This window comes from Myiozetetes cayanensis, unplaced genomic scaffold, assembly GCF_022539395.1.
Source record: "Myiozetetes cayanensis isolate MyiCay16 unplaced genomic scaffold, myiCay2020 scf2-11, whole genome shotgun sequence".
Classification (NCBI taxonomy): domain Eukaryota; kingdom Metazoa; phylum Chordata; class Aves; order Passeriformes; family Tyrannidae; genus Myiozetetes; species Myiozetetes cayanensis.
In genome coordinates this window covers 59020625-59035187 of record NW_026087411.1, presented here as the reverse complement: position 1 = coordinate 59035187, position 14563 = coordinate 59020625, and the positions used below count along the sequence as shown (strand labels likewise).

General features: G+C 37.8%; 1 protein-coding gene across 2 annotated transcripts in view; it reads right to left on the bottom strand.

Moving 5' to 3' along the window:
• The window catches only part of MOXD1 (monooxygenase DBH like 1), a 49452-nt gene that overhangs the window by 22052 nt on the left and 12837 nt on the right, over window positions 1-14563 (bottom strand). For both annotated transcript variants that reach the window (XM_050316287.1, XM_050316288.1), the window contains exon 4: window positions 14314-14397. In XM_050316287.1, the coding sequence (XP_050172244.1) occupies window positions 14314-14397 (84 nt within the window). The remainder of the gene's footprint in view (window positions 1-14313; window positions 14398-14563) is intronic.

Below are 14563 nucleotides of genomic sequence, written 5' to 3'. Positions count from 1 at the left end.
CGTAGTTCCTTCTCCTGTCCTTGTGAATTCCTGTCCACCTCTTGTTAGCCAAGAGAGCCAAGAAAAAATCTGAAAGGAGACTAAAAAACAATATGCATGTAACTACCTATTTTCCCCATTTTACCTCATTCTTTGAGGTTCCTCTGTGGTATTTTCCCTGTTGCTGGCGTGCAAGGAAGACCTAGCTGTCAGGCTTCATCTCTTTGCCATGTTGTGAATAAGCCTGCAGAGATACTGCACCACCGGGCACCTCGGTGACTTCTTCCCCTGCAGGCAAAGTGCATTTTCTGCTTGACATTTCCTAACTGCCAGAGGCACGGAGAACAAAAGCCCCATATTCACGCTACATCAAAATGCCCAACATGTTTGGGATTGTAAAACATAAGTGCATGCAACAAGACACAATCTGTTTTTCATGAAACCTGTGGTAAGAAGCTCATGGTTTATTATTCATGATGATTTGCTTTCTGCATCCTCCTCTTATCTTTTTCTGAAAACTTGGGAAAAAGGTCTTTCTATCCAAGCACATTCACGTATATGAACCCATCTGACTCCCACTAATAGAGGTAAAACATAATAGGGGTACTATAATCCTGCATCACTTCAAATCAGGCTTTCAAAGAAGGAGGTATGTAAAGTACACCACATTCAAATGTAAACAAAGACACTGTCTCCTGCAACCAAAAGTAGGGGTTTCGGTTATGGTGTTTGATTGACATGACCTGTACTCATCAGACAGGTTGAGAAGTTTTACAGAGCTCCTTTCACGATACTGAATCTCTTAACACTTCTGAAAACACTGACTTTCAAAAAATATAAATTAAAAATTTTTCAAGTCATTATAATGTTAAACCAGATAAGGTGTGTGCTGTCCACCTATTATTTTAACAGAAGCCCTACTCTAGTCAACAGGCTAGACATCACATGAACAAAGACAATGTTTATATCTGCCAGGGCCAGGTTACTCAGCTTCAATTTTCCTTCCTCTCTTCTCTATTTCAAAGAATCCATCACAGAAACATAGAATCAACCAGGTTAGAAAAGACCTCCAAGATCATCAAGTCCAACCCTTGATCCAACACCGCTGTGGTTACTATTATCCCTTTATCTATTATCCCTTTTATTCTATTATTCCTTTATCTATTGCACAAACTGAACATGCCATATGTTGTTTTGTATTTTTTTTCTTAAAAAAAAAAATCAAAATTTTAACATAACAGTGGCTTGTATCTCAAGGTGATGAAAAGCAGGGTCAAGATACTAATGTGTTATGTACTAAACAGGATGAAAATTAAAAGACCTCAAGTGGTCCAAAGAAGTTAGATTTCCTAGAAGGAAAAAATATCTCCAGAAACATGGAAGCTTTTCTTGCTTATTCCTGGTTTTCTCCTTTTTTGTTTGCTCTGTTTTCTTTGATGTTAACAGCTGTGGTTTGTTCTTCATGCCTGTTTGTGCAGATGATGAAAGTTAGTAAAATATATCCATAGTCTCACCACAGTGTCCCTATTTAGAAAATACAGCCCACTGAATGTCAGAAAAAAAACCAACCTGAATTTATTTTTAGATGTGAGAATGACATCAGGTTTCTGATCTTTTTGAAGCAATGATTCTACAGTGAAATGTTAATGAAAAGCGTGATTTTTTTTTTCTGGCTCAAAAAGGTAGCTTCAACTTAATCTTATATTTTAAAGACATGATGGGATTGCATATTGCGATATAAATGACTGTTAATAAGGCCACAGCCTTACACCACACCAAGAATATGCAATTAGTTTGTCTCAAAATGAAGATTAAAAATTTGACATAAGATTTTTGTCCTGCCACTGCTGCATCTAGGAGAGTTTCTGGCCTGTGGTTGTTTCATTTATGTATATGAGCTTGCCATGTCTCTGATTAACTCAGACCAAAAAGCAATGGCTGTGAAACTGAATACTGGCTGAGTTTAGCTGAGAGAATTTTTTCAGCAGAAGACCAGGTTAAGGCTTTCTATACTCCTCATCAGGAAGACCTATTATGTTCTTACTGATTACTCTGGTCATTGTACTTCTGTTGCAAATGTGTCCCATGTACATGTATTGAAAAATTATCTGACTTGGAAAATTTCTTCAAAGGTTAACACAATTTCTTCTTATTAGGATTCATCAAGATTTTTCTGATTTTTTTTTCAGACATGTAATTGTGAAATGATCAATTATTTATCTAAAACATCTCTTTTAAGGTTTTAGATTGTTATTCAGAAAAGCAAATACTTAGAACAGCTGGCTTTACAAAGTTGGGTCTTTTTCAGTGAAAAATCTCCATGCATTCCAGAAAAAACCCCGTCGGTAATATGGTTTTATTTTCTTATAAATTTTCTGAAAGAAAACCACCAGCCATTTGCTGCCTAAAACTTGCACAAGACCCAGAAATGTGCTGAGCAAAAACTCAAGAGCTGGAAACATGCCTCTCAGCTGGGGTAGATGTTTAAGTCCATGACTCCAGGGCAGAACAGGGTTTTAACCCTAACAACACAACAAGTAGCTCACGTCAGTAGAAAATCCTGTCTACACCAGTGTCACATCTGGGACACTAATCTGCTGGAGACTTTCAGCCCAGAGTTAAGGCATTCCAGGGTCAGGCAGAGACCACCCTCCCCATGCCTCCATCCTACCCTGTCAGAAAGCATTAAATTAATACCATAGAATAGACAGAGTTGAAAGAGACAGTTTCAGTGCTCAACTGGCTGCAGTGTAGCATGGACTAACTGCTGTAATGTTTCCTGAAATCAGCAGTATCATTTGCATGTACACAGCTAAGTGCCCGTTTCTGTTTTCCTCACTGTACAACCCAGATCTTAAATTCAGTCATCACTACTGACAAATCTCTTTAAATCTCTCTCTATTCCAAGTGCTTCTGAGTTTATGCCATGCCACTTACTTACAAAGGTGTATATTTTGTTGAGTCAGGAGGCAGAGCAAAGACACTGCTTCTTGTTCACTCATGGTCATCTGAGATGATGTACAACTGATGTACACCAGGAAGCATCACTGCTTAACTTGAATTGTCCTTCAAAGGTAAAAATGTTTACACGAATTTTTTCATACATATTTTTCACATCCCCCAGCTGGAGGAAAATGTAACCTATGTAGTTAGTGACAGCTCTTGATTTTTGTGTTTTAATAAAAAAAGAGATGTAGGTGAGAAAAAGGCACAGGCAACAGCAACCATCCCCAATGTTAATCTTATCATGTGATTAGATAAGGTTTCCTTGGAGGATGGAAGTTTTCCAGATCAAAACTTCCATGCAACTTAAGGTATTGAAATTTGTGTGATTTGTACTTAATATGTTTGGAGGGTTGGGGTTTTTTTCCAAAGTGAAATTCAAATACCAGACATAACCCTAAATTGAAATAACAGTGCTGACTTAATTGATTGATTGATTTAAGCTCTATTACTGGCATTTCAGTTTAACTGGTTTTGAGTATACTTTAAAACATAGAAAAAAAAAGAAGGAAAGGTTCTTAACACATAAATAGAAAACTTTATTCAAAGCAGGTATTTCCTGTTCTTGGTGTAAATAAAGGATTTTTTAACTCAGTGACTGTATTGTTCAATGAAGGCTCTTATTTAAGTTTTATTAGTATATGGCATTAAGAAGTAATTAACATACCTCTGTTTAAAGCCACAGAATATTTACTGGAAAAGAATACTTTACTTTCAGGTAAAAGTTAAGTGTTGCTGTGCTGCTAGCTTGAAGAGGAGGCTATTTATCTAAATTTACACAAATCCATCCATTCCCACATAGTACTTCTAATGACTACACTCTACATCCAGAATTTTGCAGGTCAATGTGCAGAACACATCAAATATTTTAATTAGGAAAGAGGAGTCAAAAACCACAATAAACAATAATCCCAAACGTTTAAAAATGAGAACTAGAGATGGGCTTGGGACTTCTTATTCTCTCTGCCATCAGGTCCATTCTTAAGTTCTTATTCCTATTTAATCACCTGGAACTCTGCCACTCATAAGGAATTCCAGACTTTAAAGACATATAGTAATTTAGATTACATCCACAAGAAGTATAGCTCAAAAAAATACCCATAAAACATTGTTTCTGCCTGACGCATGTCTGAAGATTTAAGATAATGCATTTAGAAACAGTTAAAAAGTATAACCCTGAGGAACTATCTCATAAAAAGTTCAGGTCAAGAAAAAACATGTTTCATTTGGTTACACTTCCTGGCAATACACTCATTGCACTCCTAAGCAGCAGCACCACTTGCAGAGTGGTTTGCGATATTCAGTATGACCATAGTCTCTCAGCACAGTTGACACACTCTGAGCAGAATTAATTGTCAATTAATCATCAGCATCATTACTTCCTTGTGAAAACAATATCATAATAAAGTAATATGGAACTAAATATGTTTCAGACCTAAAGCCAAAACGGGTACTCTACAAAAAGTTTATATTTATTCAAGAGGAATATACAATTCAAATAGTATAAATAATAAAGTCAGTGAAGGTACTCCCTTCATGAAACCCTGAAATCATCATTCACACACAGCAATGTCTGCCTATCCTTTGAGATGGCAATGGAGAAGGTTTTAATTTTATCCTACAACTGCAAAATGCTCCCCTCAACCATGTAGCTAAATAACACTGCACTTTCTCTCCTCCTGCTTGGGAGTGAATGCACAGCTTTACCCACAGATAGAGCATGTCACCAATCTGCACACCCTGGCACCTACAGTTTGCTGAAGGAAAACATGGGATTAAAATAAGCACAGGGTTTATGATTTTGACATGACACATCCTCCTGAGTCAGCAGAACAGCTCTCAGGGACTATCGCTCATAACCCTATAAAAATGTATATTTACAGGGTTAATATACAAACATGGGATGGCTTACAAAATAAGTGCAGTTAAGTAATGCTCCCATTAATACTATGATTTCCACATTTTCTCCCCAGAGTCAGGTCCTGGTACACTTCTGTAGGACTTAACACCCCTCAACACAAGCATGAAATCATACAACAGAGGTTATTTTCAGATTCTTTGGTTCTTTTAAAGTCTATATTAAAATTATACCATAGCAATTCTCTAGAAACCAAAACTGTGATTGGCACTTTATAAAACAGAAAGACACAGTTACAGTTCAAGCAACTTAAGCCAAACAAACTTTGAAAAGGAGACTGAAGAGCATTAACTTGTAGTTTATAATAATTTGTTTAGATATTTAGTTTTTCTCAGGATTAGGTGTTTTGTGTTTGAGTGGATTTTTTGTGCATTTCAGTTAGATACAAGATGTAAATTACTTCCATGGAGGTGTAACATCAGTCTTGGTGTAATGAGAAACTATTCACCACCCAGCAGTGGTTCATTTGTCATGTGTGTGGATTTTCATGTCATATACGTGTAGTGGGTTGACTCTGGCTGGATGCCAGGCACACATCAGAGCCACTGCATCAATGCCCCCCGCAGCAGAGAGAAAATACAGCAAAAATTCATGAGTTGAGATAAGGACCAGGAGAGGAGAGATCATTCACTGAATACCATCACAGACAAAACAGACTCAACTTCAGGATATTAACTGAATTTATTCCTGAAAAAATCAGATCAAGATAATGAGAAGTAAAATAAATCTTAAAAACACCTTTCCCACATTTCTCTATGCTTCCCGATCTCCAGCTGCTCCGCCTCACAGGTGGCACAGGGAGATGGTGAGAGGGGATTATGGTCAATTCATCACAGCTTGTTTCTGCCACTGCTAAGGGAGAAGAGTCCTTCTGCTCCACTGTGGGGTCCCTCCCATGGGAGACAGTCCTCTGCGAACTTGTCCAGTAGGAGTCCATCCCACCGGCAACAGCTCTCCACCAACTGCTGCAACGTGGGTCACTCTTCCATGGGGTGCAGTCCTTCAGGCATAGGCTTCTCCAGTGTGGGTCCCCCACAGGGACACAGGTCCTACCAGAAAAACCTGCTCCAGTATGGGCTTCTCTCTCCACGGATCTGCAGGTCCCTGCCAGGAGTGTGCTCCAGCACAGGTTTCCCATGGATCCACAGCCCTCTTTTGGGCATCCATCTGCTCTGGTGTAGGTCTCCTCCAAAAGCCTACAGGTGGATCTCTGCATCCCCGTGGTCCTCCGTGGGCTGCAGGGGCACAGCTATTTCATCATGGTCTGCACCACGGGCTGTAAGGGAATCTCAGCTCCAGCGCCTGGAGCACCTCCTCCCCTTCCTTCTCCACTGACCTTGGTGTATCCAAAGTTGTTCGTCTCACATATTCTCACTCCTCACTTCACTGGCCATGTTTACTTCTATGCAATAACTTTCTCTTTTCCCTTATTAAATATGTTGTCACAAATGCATTACGATCATTCCTGATTGGCTCAGTCTTAGCCAGCAGTAAGTCTGTCTTGGAGCCACCTGGCACTGGCTATGCTGGGCATAGAGGAAGCTTTTAGCAGCTTCTCACAGAAGCCACCCCTGTAGCCACCTGGCTACCAAAACCTGGCTGTGTAAACCCAATACAGTATGCTATGCGTGGACACAGAGGAGCATTGTCCGACCATTGTCTGTCTATTTTCCCACTGTTATTAATGTGAAGTCAATGAATCTATGCTCTGGACATAGCTGTGACTACTGTGCATGGCAAGCAGAAGCAGAGATGGAGAGGGTATCATAACATCATACATAGGGCCATTATATCAGCCGTATAGAAAACTTGCTTAAGATGCTGCTACTGTGTGATTTGACTGAATTAGACAGTTGATCTTAAGAAGCAATGCCAAGATGCTAGTAGGACCAAGTTAGATTTGTTGTGTGATCCATCCACATAACTTCCATCAAGACAGATGTTACTACCCATGAGCCTGCTATTCTGATACTGGCACAAAATACGCTTTATAATTACTCATCTTAGGCCCAATCCTACTTTAAAGTATTTTATTGCCTGCTATGATAATAAGTGTTGATTTTTTGGCTGCAGACAATTTCTAGAGGCAATTTTCTTACCATTTCAGATAAGAAATCACAGGCTTACAGTAAAAAAAGCTAAGGATGAAGAAGAAAAAATAAAGACATGGCACAAGACAAAACGGGGTTAATCATTAAGAATCCTCTCCTGAAGATCACCCTACAAATCATCTCAGAATTCAGAGGTGAAACTCAGACATCTTTACTAAAACAAGCATTACGCTTCTCCATGCTCACTTCTGGTCACATCTTAAGTTAAAACTCCTGCCATTTAATCCTGTATGTAATTCAAAATGACCTATCTTCTGACTTTGACTAGAAAATCACATAGCACACATTTTTTCCAACCACGTGCTGGCATAGTAAATACATTGCCTTTTGGATAGATGTTGTTTTTACTTAAAAAGCAAAAATCAAAAGAAAATGGGCTAAATTAACCAGGTGTTCATCTTTGCTGATAACAGAAATGAGTAGGTTCTTTTTGCAGACCAAGTATGGAATAAATAATGCAGAAACAACTGCATAACTTAAACATTCTTACTGCTAAGACATACAAGTGAAATGAAAGACTACCACAAAATAAGAATATGTTCCATAAGTAATATAAAGTTTGGTGTGACAGTAAAATCTCTGCTCATACATAATTTTTGATCACAGAACGCAACACTATCTCAAACAATTTTACAAATGAAATAATTTATCAGAATATGAGAGAATTATGTATTTCTGTTGTTTCCTGAGACAGTGCTTGGGAAAGTTTTAATTTCCAGCCTGTTTTGTTACATGAATCTTTAGCACTGCTAAGCCTAATGGGCCAATTCAGGCTTGCACTGAAGAGCCAGCCCTCCAGATCAAAGGGCAGATAGCTTACAAGCTCTGCAATCTAAGATGATTGTTAGGTTGCCAATCTAATTTACTGAGGTTGCAATTGCTTTGTAGGGGAACGTATGGGAAAATACAGAACATTAGTTTATGTCAGGCTGCATGGTGTAATTTTCCAGAGTTATCACATTTAGCAAAATGTAAAAGTTCAAGCCCAAGAGAGTAACAAGCAGTTACTGTCTGGTATCACTCAAGTTAAAAATCAGTGCCCTCATTTAGGTACAGCAAGCTACAAGCTGCCCTTCTGGCTTCCAATCAATCAGTCTCTTAAACTGGAGTCCCTTTGTATTTTCACACTGGGGTCTTTGGTATTACTAAAGCATTCCACTGTCAAAAAGCAGAGTTACCCTTGGCAACGAGTTTTTTGGAGTTTTTACTTCCTTATCAGAGTTTGCCCTGAAACAGAACATGAAGATTAACTAGCAGTTGCTGGTGTGTAATAATACAGACCTTTCTTTAATTGAAAAGACGCTGCATCTTCTAAGGAGATCAGCAGTGGAAAACTTTGGTGCTTATATAAAAATATGCCCAACGTAATGCTTCTCAGCTAATGCTAAATAACTACTTTTTTTCTGATTATATGCTTAGCTTGTTTCACTAGTCCCATTGTAAGTTTAGTGTCAAAAAAAATCACACAGGGTTGTGGTTGAGAAGAGTCCATTTGTCCTAAAAGCAAATTTATTTTAAAAAAGTATTATTTTGCAATATTTGCTTCTATCATAATCTCTTCTCTCCTTTGACCTTTCTGGTGGGATATGTCTTCCCTGATTCATTCATCTGAGAGTTAGTTATCTAATACAGGCTGGTTGTCTGGGTTCTGTCATCCATCAGTGGAGAGAGAGAGATTGAGCCATACAGGGGGTGCTTGAGCTCATACATTTCAGACACCTTCTCAGAATGATACACAGCTAGTTTTGCCACTATTAGGTCAATTAAGCAGACCTTATGACTTATGGTTCAGACCCGTAAGTCAAGTTAGATGGGAGGAAGCACAACTCCATGGTTGAAAATTGTCTGTCTTTATTATGTTCCCTGAGTATTCTTGAGTTATACTTAAGAGGTGCTGAATTTTGACCACAGAGCCTAAATCCCAGGATGGGGTTTATTATCCATTTCAACAGTGCTAAACCTGCTCATTCACTTTTCATAAGCAAGTTCAAATAATGCATATAGAAGGACTATTTTATACAAGAATCCAAACATTTAAGACCTTACAAAAGAAACGTACCATCTTCCCTTCCAATGCCAAAGGTCCTCTACAACTGGACATCCCATTAAAAAAGCTCTCTTACAGAATCAGACGTATTTTATGCTCGTGAGCACAGCCACATCACAGCCTTTTTGCTGGTATTTCTCCGACGATACTAGTTTTGAAAAAAACTAGGAAATTTGAGACAAAGAAAATGAGTAGTTCTTAGAGAAAGGACATGTAGATACAGCTAAGTGACCCTACTATCCAATTATAGTTTTTATTTTACATAAATTGTTTTTATTACTCTTAAAGTGAAATTCAGTATTTGACATGTTTTTCACTACAGGATTTTTATTAATGAAGCCTGGAGAACTACTTTTTCTAAGGAAAACACAGTATATTTCAAAGGAATTAAGAAAACACTGAGGGAAAATTTACAATGTTGAAACTAGCACAGACATGCTATGCACTGAAGCTGAAAAGCTTCCCACAAATTCATGATGGCACGTCTGGCATGTAGGATAAACATACCATTCCTTCACCAGTATATGGTGTAAATTTTTGGTTTACACACAGAATTAAACAATTTGTCAGTCGGAGTGGGAGACCACAGGTCTAGAGGATTCACAGAAAATCTAGAGACAATAGAGGAAACACTATCTTAAAGCCAAGCACATGGAAGACCTGTGATTAATGTGAAGCCAGACTAATGAATCTTTAGCAGATGCAGTTATTTTAATGAGCAGTACAATTAAACTGAAGTAACAAAAGACATGGAGTACTGAAACCTAAGCTAAAGACAGTAATAAAAAGGATCTGTATTTGTAGAAACACAAGTAGAAAAAGCAGTAAGAACAAGTTCTTAACATAAAGCAGAAACAGTAATTACTGAAACACTGGGAAGTATTTCTCAGGGATGTAAAACAAATTTTCTTTCTTGCTAAGGATAAATCTGCATGATACCACCTCACAATGAGCAAAAAATAAATTCAGCAATTAGACCTGTCAATAGAGGTGTGTCAGCACACACATATCCACGCACACTGAAAATCATGAAAATCAGACATCTTGACAGTACAAACTTGACAGGATTTTTAAAGTTTCCAGTGTGCTGCCACTGAATATCTTTTTTTTTTTTTTCCCCCTGAAAAATCAGTAAGAAAGAGACTTTTAAAACAGGTAATTTACAAGAGGGAGCATGCTGCAGAGACTCCCCTTTCCAAGGTATGTTCCCCAGGGTGAACTGCCTCTGCCAGCCCCTCTCCCAAACCTGGCGTTCAGTTCTCTGCTTGTGCGGGCTGTCCACACCCAGGGAGCTGCCCTCAGCATGGCTTTTTCATTCAGAGGTGGGTGCAAGGACATGCCTGTGTGTCTGCTCTACCAGTGAGTCCCTCTCTCCCTCCCTCTGACAGGTCCTGTTGGAGAGGAGGTCGTTCCCAAGGTGCACAGTGAAACCAGAGAACTTTCTTTTAGGGATGCAATTAAGAAGCACGTTCAGGACTAGTCAGAATAATTATATTTACAGAGAACTGCAAAAATCCCATACTCTTAAACCCATCTCTGGAAAGTCTAGGCCAAAAAGTGGAATGCTTTTTTCTAAGAAAGCTACTTCTGAGAAGGCTCTTGGCTAACTTCTGTATGTGAGAAAAGTAAAAATCCCTTGGGTAGTAAGCCTGAGGCACAGACCACAGCCTGAAGCTCAAAGCAGCAAAACAGGCCAGTGCACACATAGCTGCAGGAGGAGTTTGCAGACAGGCAGCCATGTGCTCTCCCACGTGAATAGCAACCAAGGTCCACCACTCCAGAGCCATCCTGCAAATAGGTGTTTTGAAGAAAGACGGTTGCCTGCTATTACCTCCAACCAAGTCCTTTAATCTGCTTCGCATATTATTATTTTCAAAATTTACCTATTTCCCTTATAATTGGTTCTGCTAACAGAAAACACATCGGAGGGAAAATCTGTAGAAGTTTAACAAATTTTCAAACAGCCACAATTCAACCAGGTAGGCAGCTTAAACTGAGGAGGGATGTACACCATTAGGCACAAAACCAGCTCAGTGCCTGGTTTTTGTTGTGATCTGAGTAGTTATTATCACTGTTATGCCCAGCTACTGAGAAATTTCTTATTCTGTTCTATTTCTAACAGGCATAATGTTATTATGAGTTATCTCTCCAGAAGTTCCTGGAGGCATTACAAAAGATCTTGTAACAGAAGGCATTGTAGGGACATGTAGGAAGACACAATCTCTTCCCTAGGGAAAAATTGCAAGAGATGTGAAACAAAGTAAGAGTTAACAGAGAAGCCCTAACCCTGGCTGGGTTCCCCCTTATTGCAGTGAGGTTCCGTTCTCTATTGGTAAATGCAGCACAAGGAGAAATTACTTAATCACTTATTCATGTCCTTATTCTACCGACGAGACAAATACAAGATTACAGTCTTATCTCTTTCACAATTTACATGTCAAGGTGCATGCTTGATCAATGAAAATATGCTATTTCCCATTACCTAGGATTCCCAGAAAGCAACATGACTATCACGTAAAGAGAAAGAAAAGACCTAAGGTCTTACATAATTTATTTTTGACTAAATTAGAGACCTCTTATGCTAGTTATTTCTTTGTCTTGTGCTAACAGAAGAAACTAAAACACTAGAGGAGATAAAGCCTAAGTCCAAGTGTTATCAGTTGCCCATCTGTTGCACCACTAGATTGTATTTATGAAATATATTTGTAAATATCTTAAATATATTCTGGCTAAAAGCATATAGTCACTATTTTTTAAAATGATGCATAGTCAAGAGAAATTAAAAAATCCTTTTACATTCAGAATCTGAATTCAGAACCAGGCATTTGTTAACCAGAAACCATTGAAAATCTTATCCTCTACCTTTAATGATAGGTCTAATATTTTTCAGTTTCCTTCATTAAAACATCATGCTTTCCTGATGAAACTGATATTTAAAAAAAAAACAACACTTCACTAGAAAATGCTCAGAGCAATTTCCAAGAAGGAAGGAATGACAGAGAACACCTGAACATATGAAAAAAAAATTCTTATTGTGGCTGTTGCACCTACTTGAGACTCCAGGTTATCAGAAGATTTACATATCAGCACAGCTAAGCACACATTTTTGGTGGCACAGCTTGTCCAACAAGCACTGAGCTGCGCACTTCAGTGCTCCACGAAAATCATACAGGAGGACAGAAATGGCCAAAGTCAGTTCACATGTACACTACTGAAGTAAACTAAATCATACCAGAGACAAATTTGTACCATTTCTAAACCTTTTTTTTTTTTTCTGTCTGTAAAAATGAGATGTGTAGATTTGTGTGAAAACTGTGTTACAGAATGAATCCAGAATCAACATCTACAAAAGTATTTAACTAACACAGACAGTTTGATCAGGCCAAATAGTTCATCCATCCTCCCCTTTGTGAAATTCAGTCTTTGTTTGCATCGCTAATATCTTCCCAAGTAACCATAAGCCCCATCCTTTGTGTGTTAGTAGGTTTTAGGAAATGTTTAATCAGTTTTCAAGAGCGCAGATACAATTCCACAGCAACCCTCTATGTGTCATCTAAAAAAGTCATTTATATGAAAATACAAACTGTGCTCCTGAAAAGAAAGGTTAAGGAAGTGTTCCTTCATAATTCTACTCTCTTTCTGTATTAGTTTTTCTCTCTCTAAACATTTTTTAAGCAGTAACATGAAATTTTCTTGCTTTTTGAAGGTGGAAAATCACTGAGGATTCTATTGTAATTGTCAATTTTATTTTTAAAAAGTCCTTCTTTGAAAATAGTATTTCTAAAATTTTAATATTCTTTATACATTGTAAAAATAAAAAATATAAAACTATTCTGAAGAATTAGTCAGTGTATTTCTGAGCTAAAATCTTGTTTTAGCTTCAACCAATCACAATTTTTTAAAATCTGAGCAACTATGTGTGCAGTCAGGCAAAATATTCAGAAAATAAATTTCAGAGAACTCTGTAGCAGAACAGCATGTGTCTACACCTTCCACCAAATTTAACATGGAAAGCTTGATTTTAATCGTACCATTTTAAAGGTCTCTCACTCGAAAGTAGAAAATTAGGAATCTTGACATATACACCATAATACAAGCAAATTCTGCTTTTCATAAAGACCTGTGAAAGTAGTGGTCATAAATTTCAAATGTGATTAAACATTACGTACATGAAAGCAGAGATTTGGGCCTTGCAATCGTTCATTCTGATAAGTGCAGAAACCTCCAGTATTTCAGAATTGTTATAGGTATTTATCAGACTCACACTGGAGTTCACAAGTTGTCTGAGTTAATTTAAAATTTCAGTCTTACCAAAAGCACTGGAGAAATATGACTGACAATAATAAAAAAAGTGGAATAGAATTCTATACTTAAAGCATTTATGGGTTTAAAGAAAAATAAAACTGAAAGCCGGAACTACCTCACTGTGCTTATCTTAACCATTTTAGAACAGTAAGAAGTTATTCTTTTATGAGGTCTTCAGTACATTGCTCTTGGGAAGAAATCTGAGCACTATCTCTCGCTCAGCATTCCTAAGCTTTCAATTTCAAACTGAAAGAAAAGTTTGAAAATGTGTTATATGAAAACATGTTTACGCATGTGGATTTTAAAATCACCTAGGATCCTGCTGAGTCTTGTGTCAATGTTTACCCATACATTTTCCCTAATTTGTAAATAAACTACAATATTCATCTCTTTTTTCATGATATTTGGCTTTTACATGGCTGAAGATTACTGTGTCTTTGCTTATGTGATGTAACGTAGCATAACGCCACAGTGGTCATTGCAAGAGAGGTGACTGGAATCAAGTAAGAACCTGGCCCTTTATTTGAACAAACATCACCATTTAATTATGTTTTAATCTAAAATAAGTATCTGTTAAAAACAATTCATTCAATTCTTATATAAATGTAGAAACTTGATGTAACATGGTTTTAGAAAACTTTCCTTAGTCTTTGCTAGAAATATTTACAAATAATTTTCCATGTCATTTTCTTAAAGGAGAGAGGACAAAGGAGAAGAGAAAAGAACAGACAGAAGGGTCTCTGTCCTTGTGCATGCAGTTGTCAGGGCAAACCTGGATGAGGTCCTGGGCACACATACACATACGCTTGACACATGTTTGTGAAGACAGACAAGAGGTCTTACTTTTCCTTCCAGTAAGTAAAGAAAAAAAATTTTCAAAGTGCAAGAATTGATTTGAAGTGTAATTATTATCTGACTTCCTCTAAATTTGGTCAGTCTGAATCACTCACCTTTGTCACATGATGCTTTTCATGTTGTATGGGAATCTTAAACATTTGGCACCAGTATGTTGTATCCTTGTCTGGTACAGGCACCTGTCTTAATAAAAAGGGCAAGAACACAATATTATCATAGAATCACAGAATGGTTTGGCTTGGAAGGGATCTTAGAGAACATCCATCCTGCCCTATGTCAATCCCCTCACCATGGGCAGGAACACCTTCCACTAGACCATGTTGGTCAAAGCGCCATCCAGCCCGA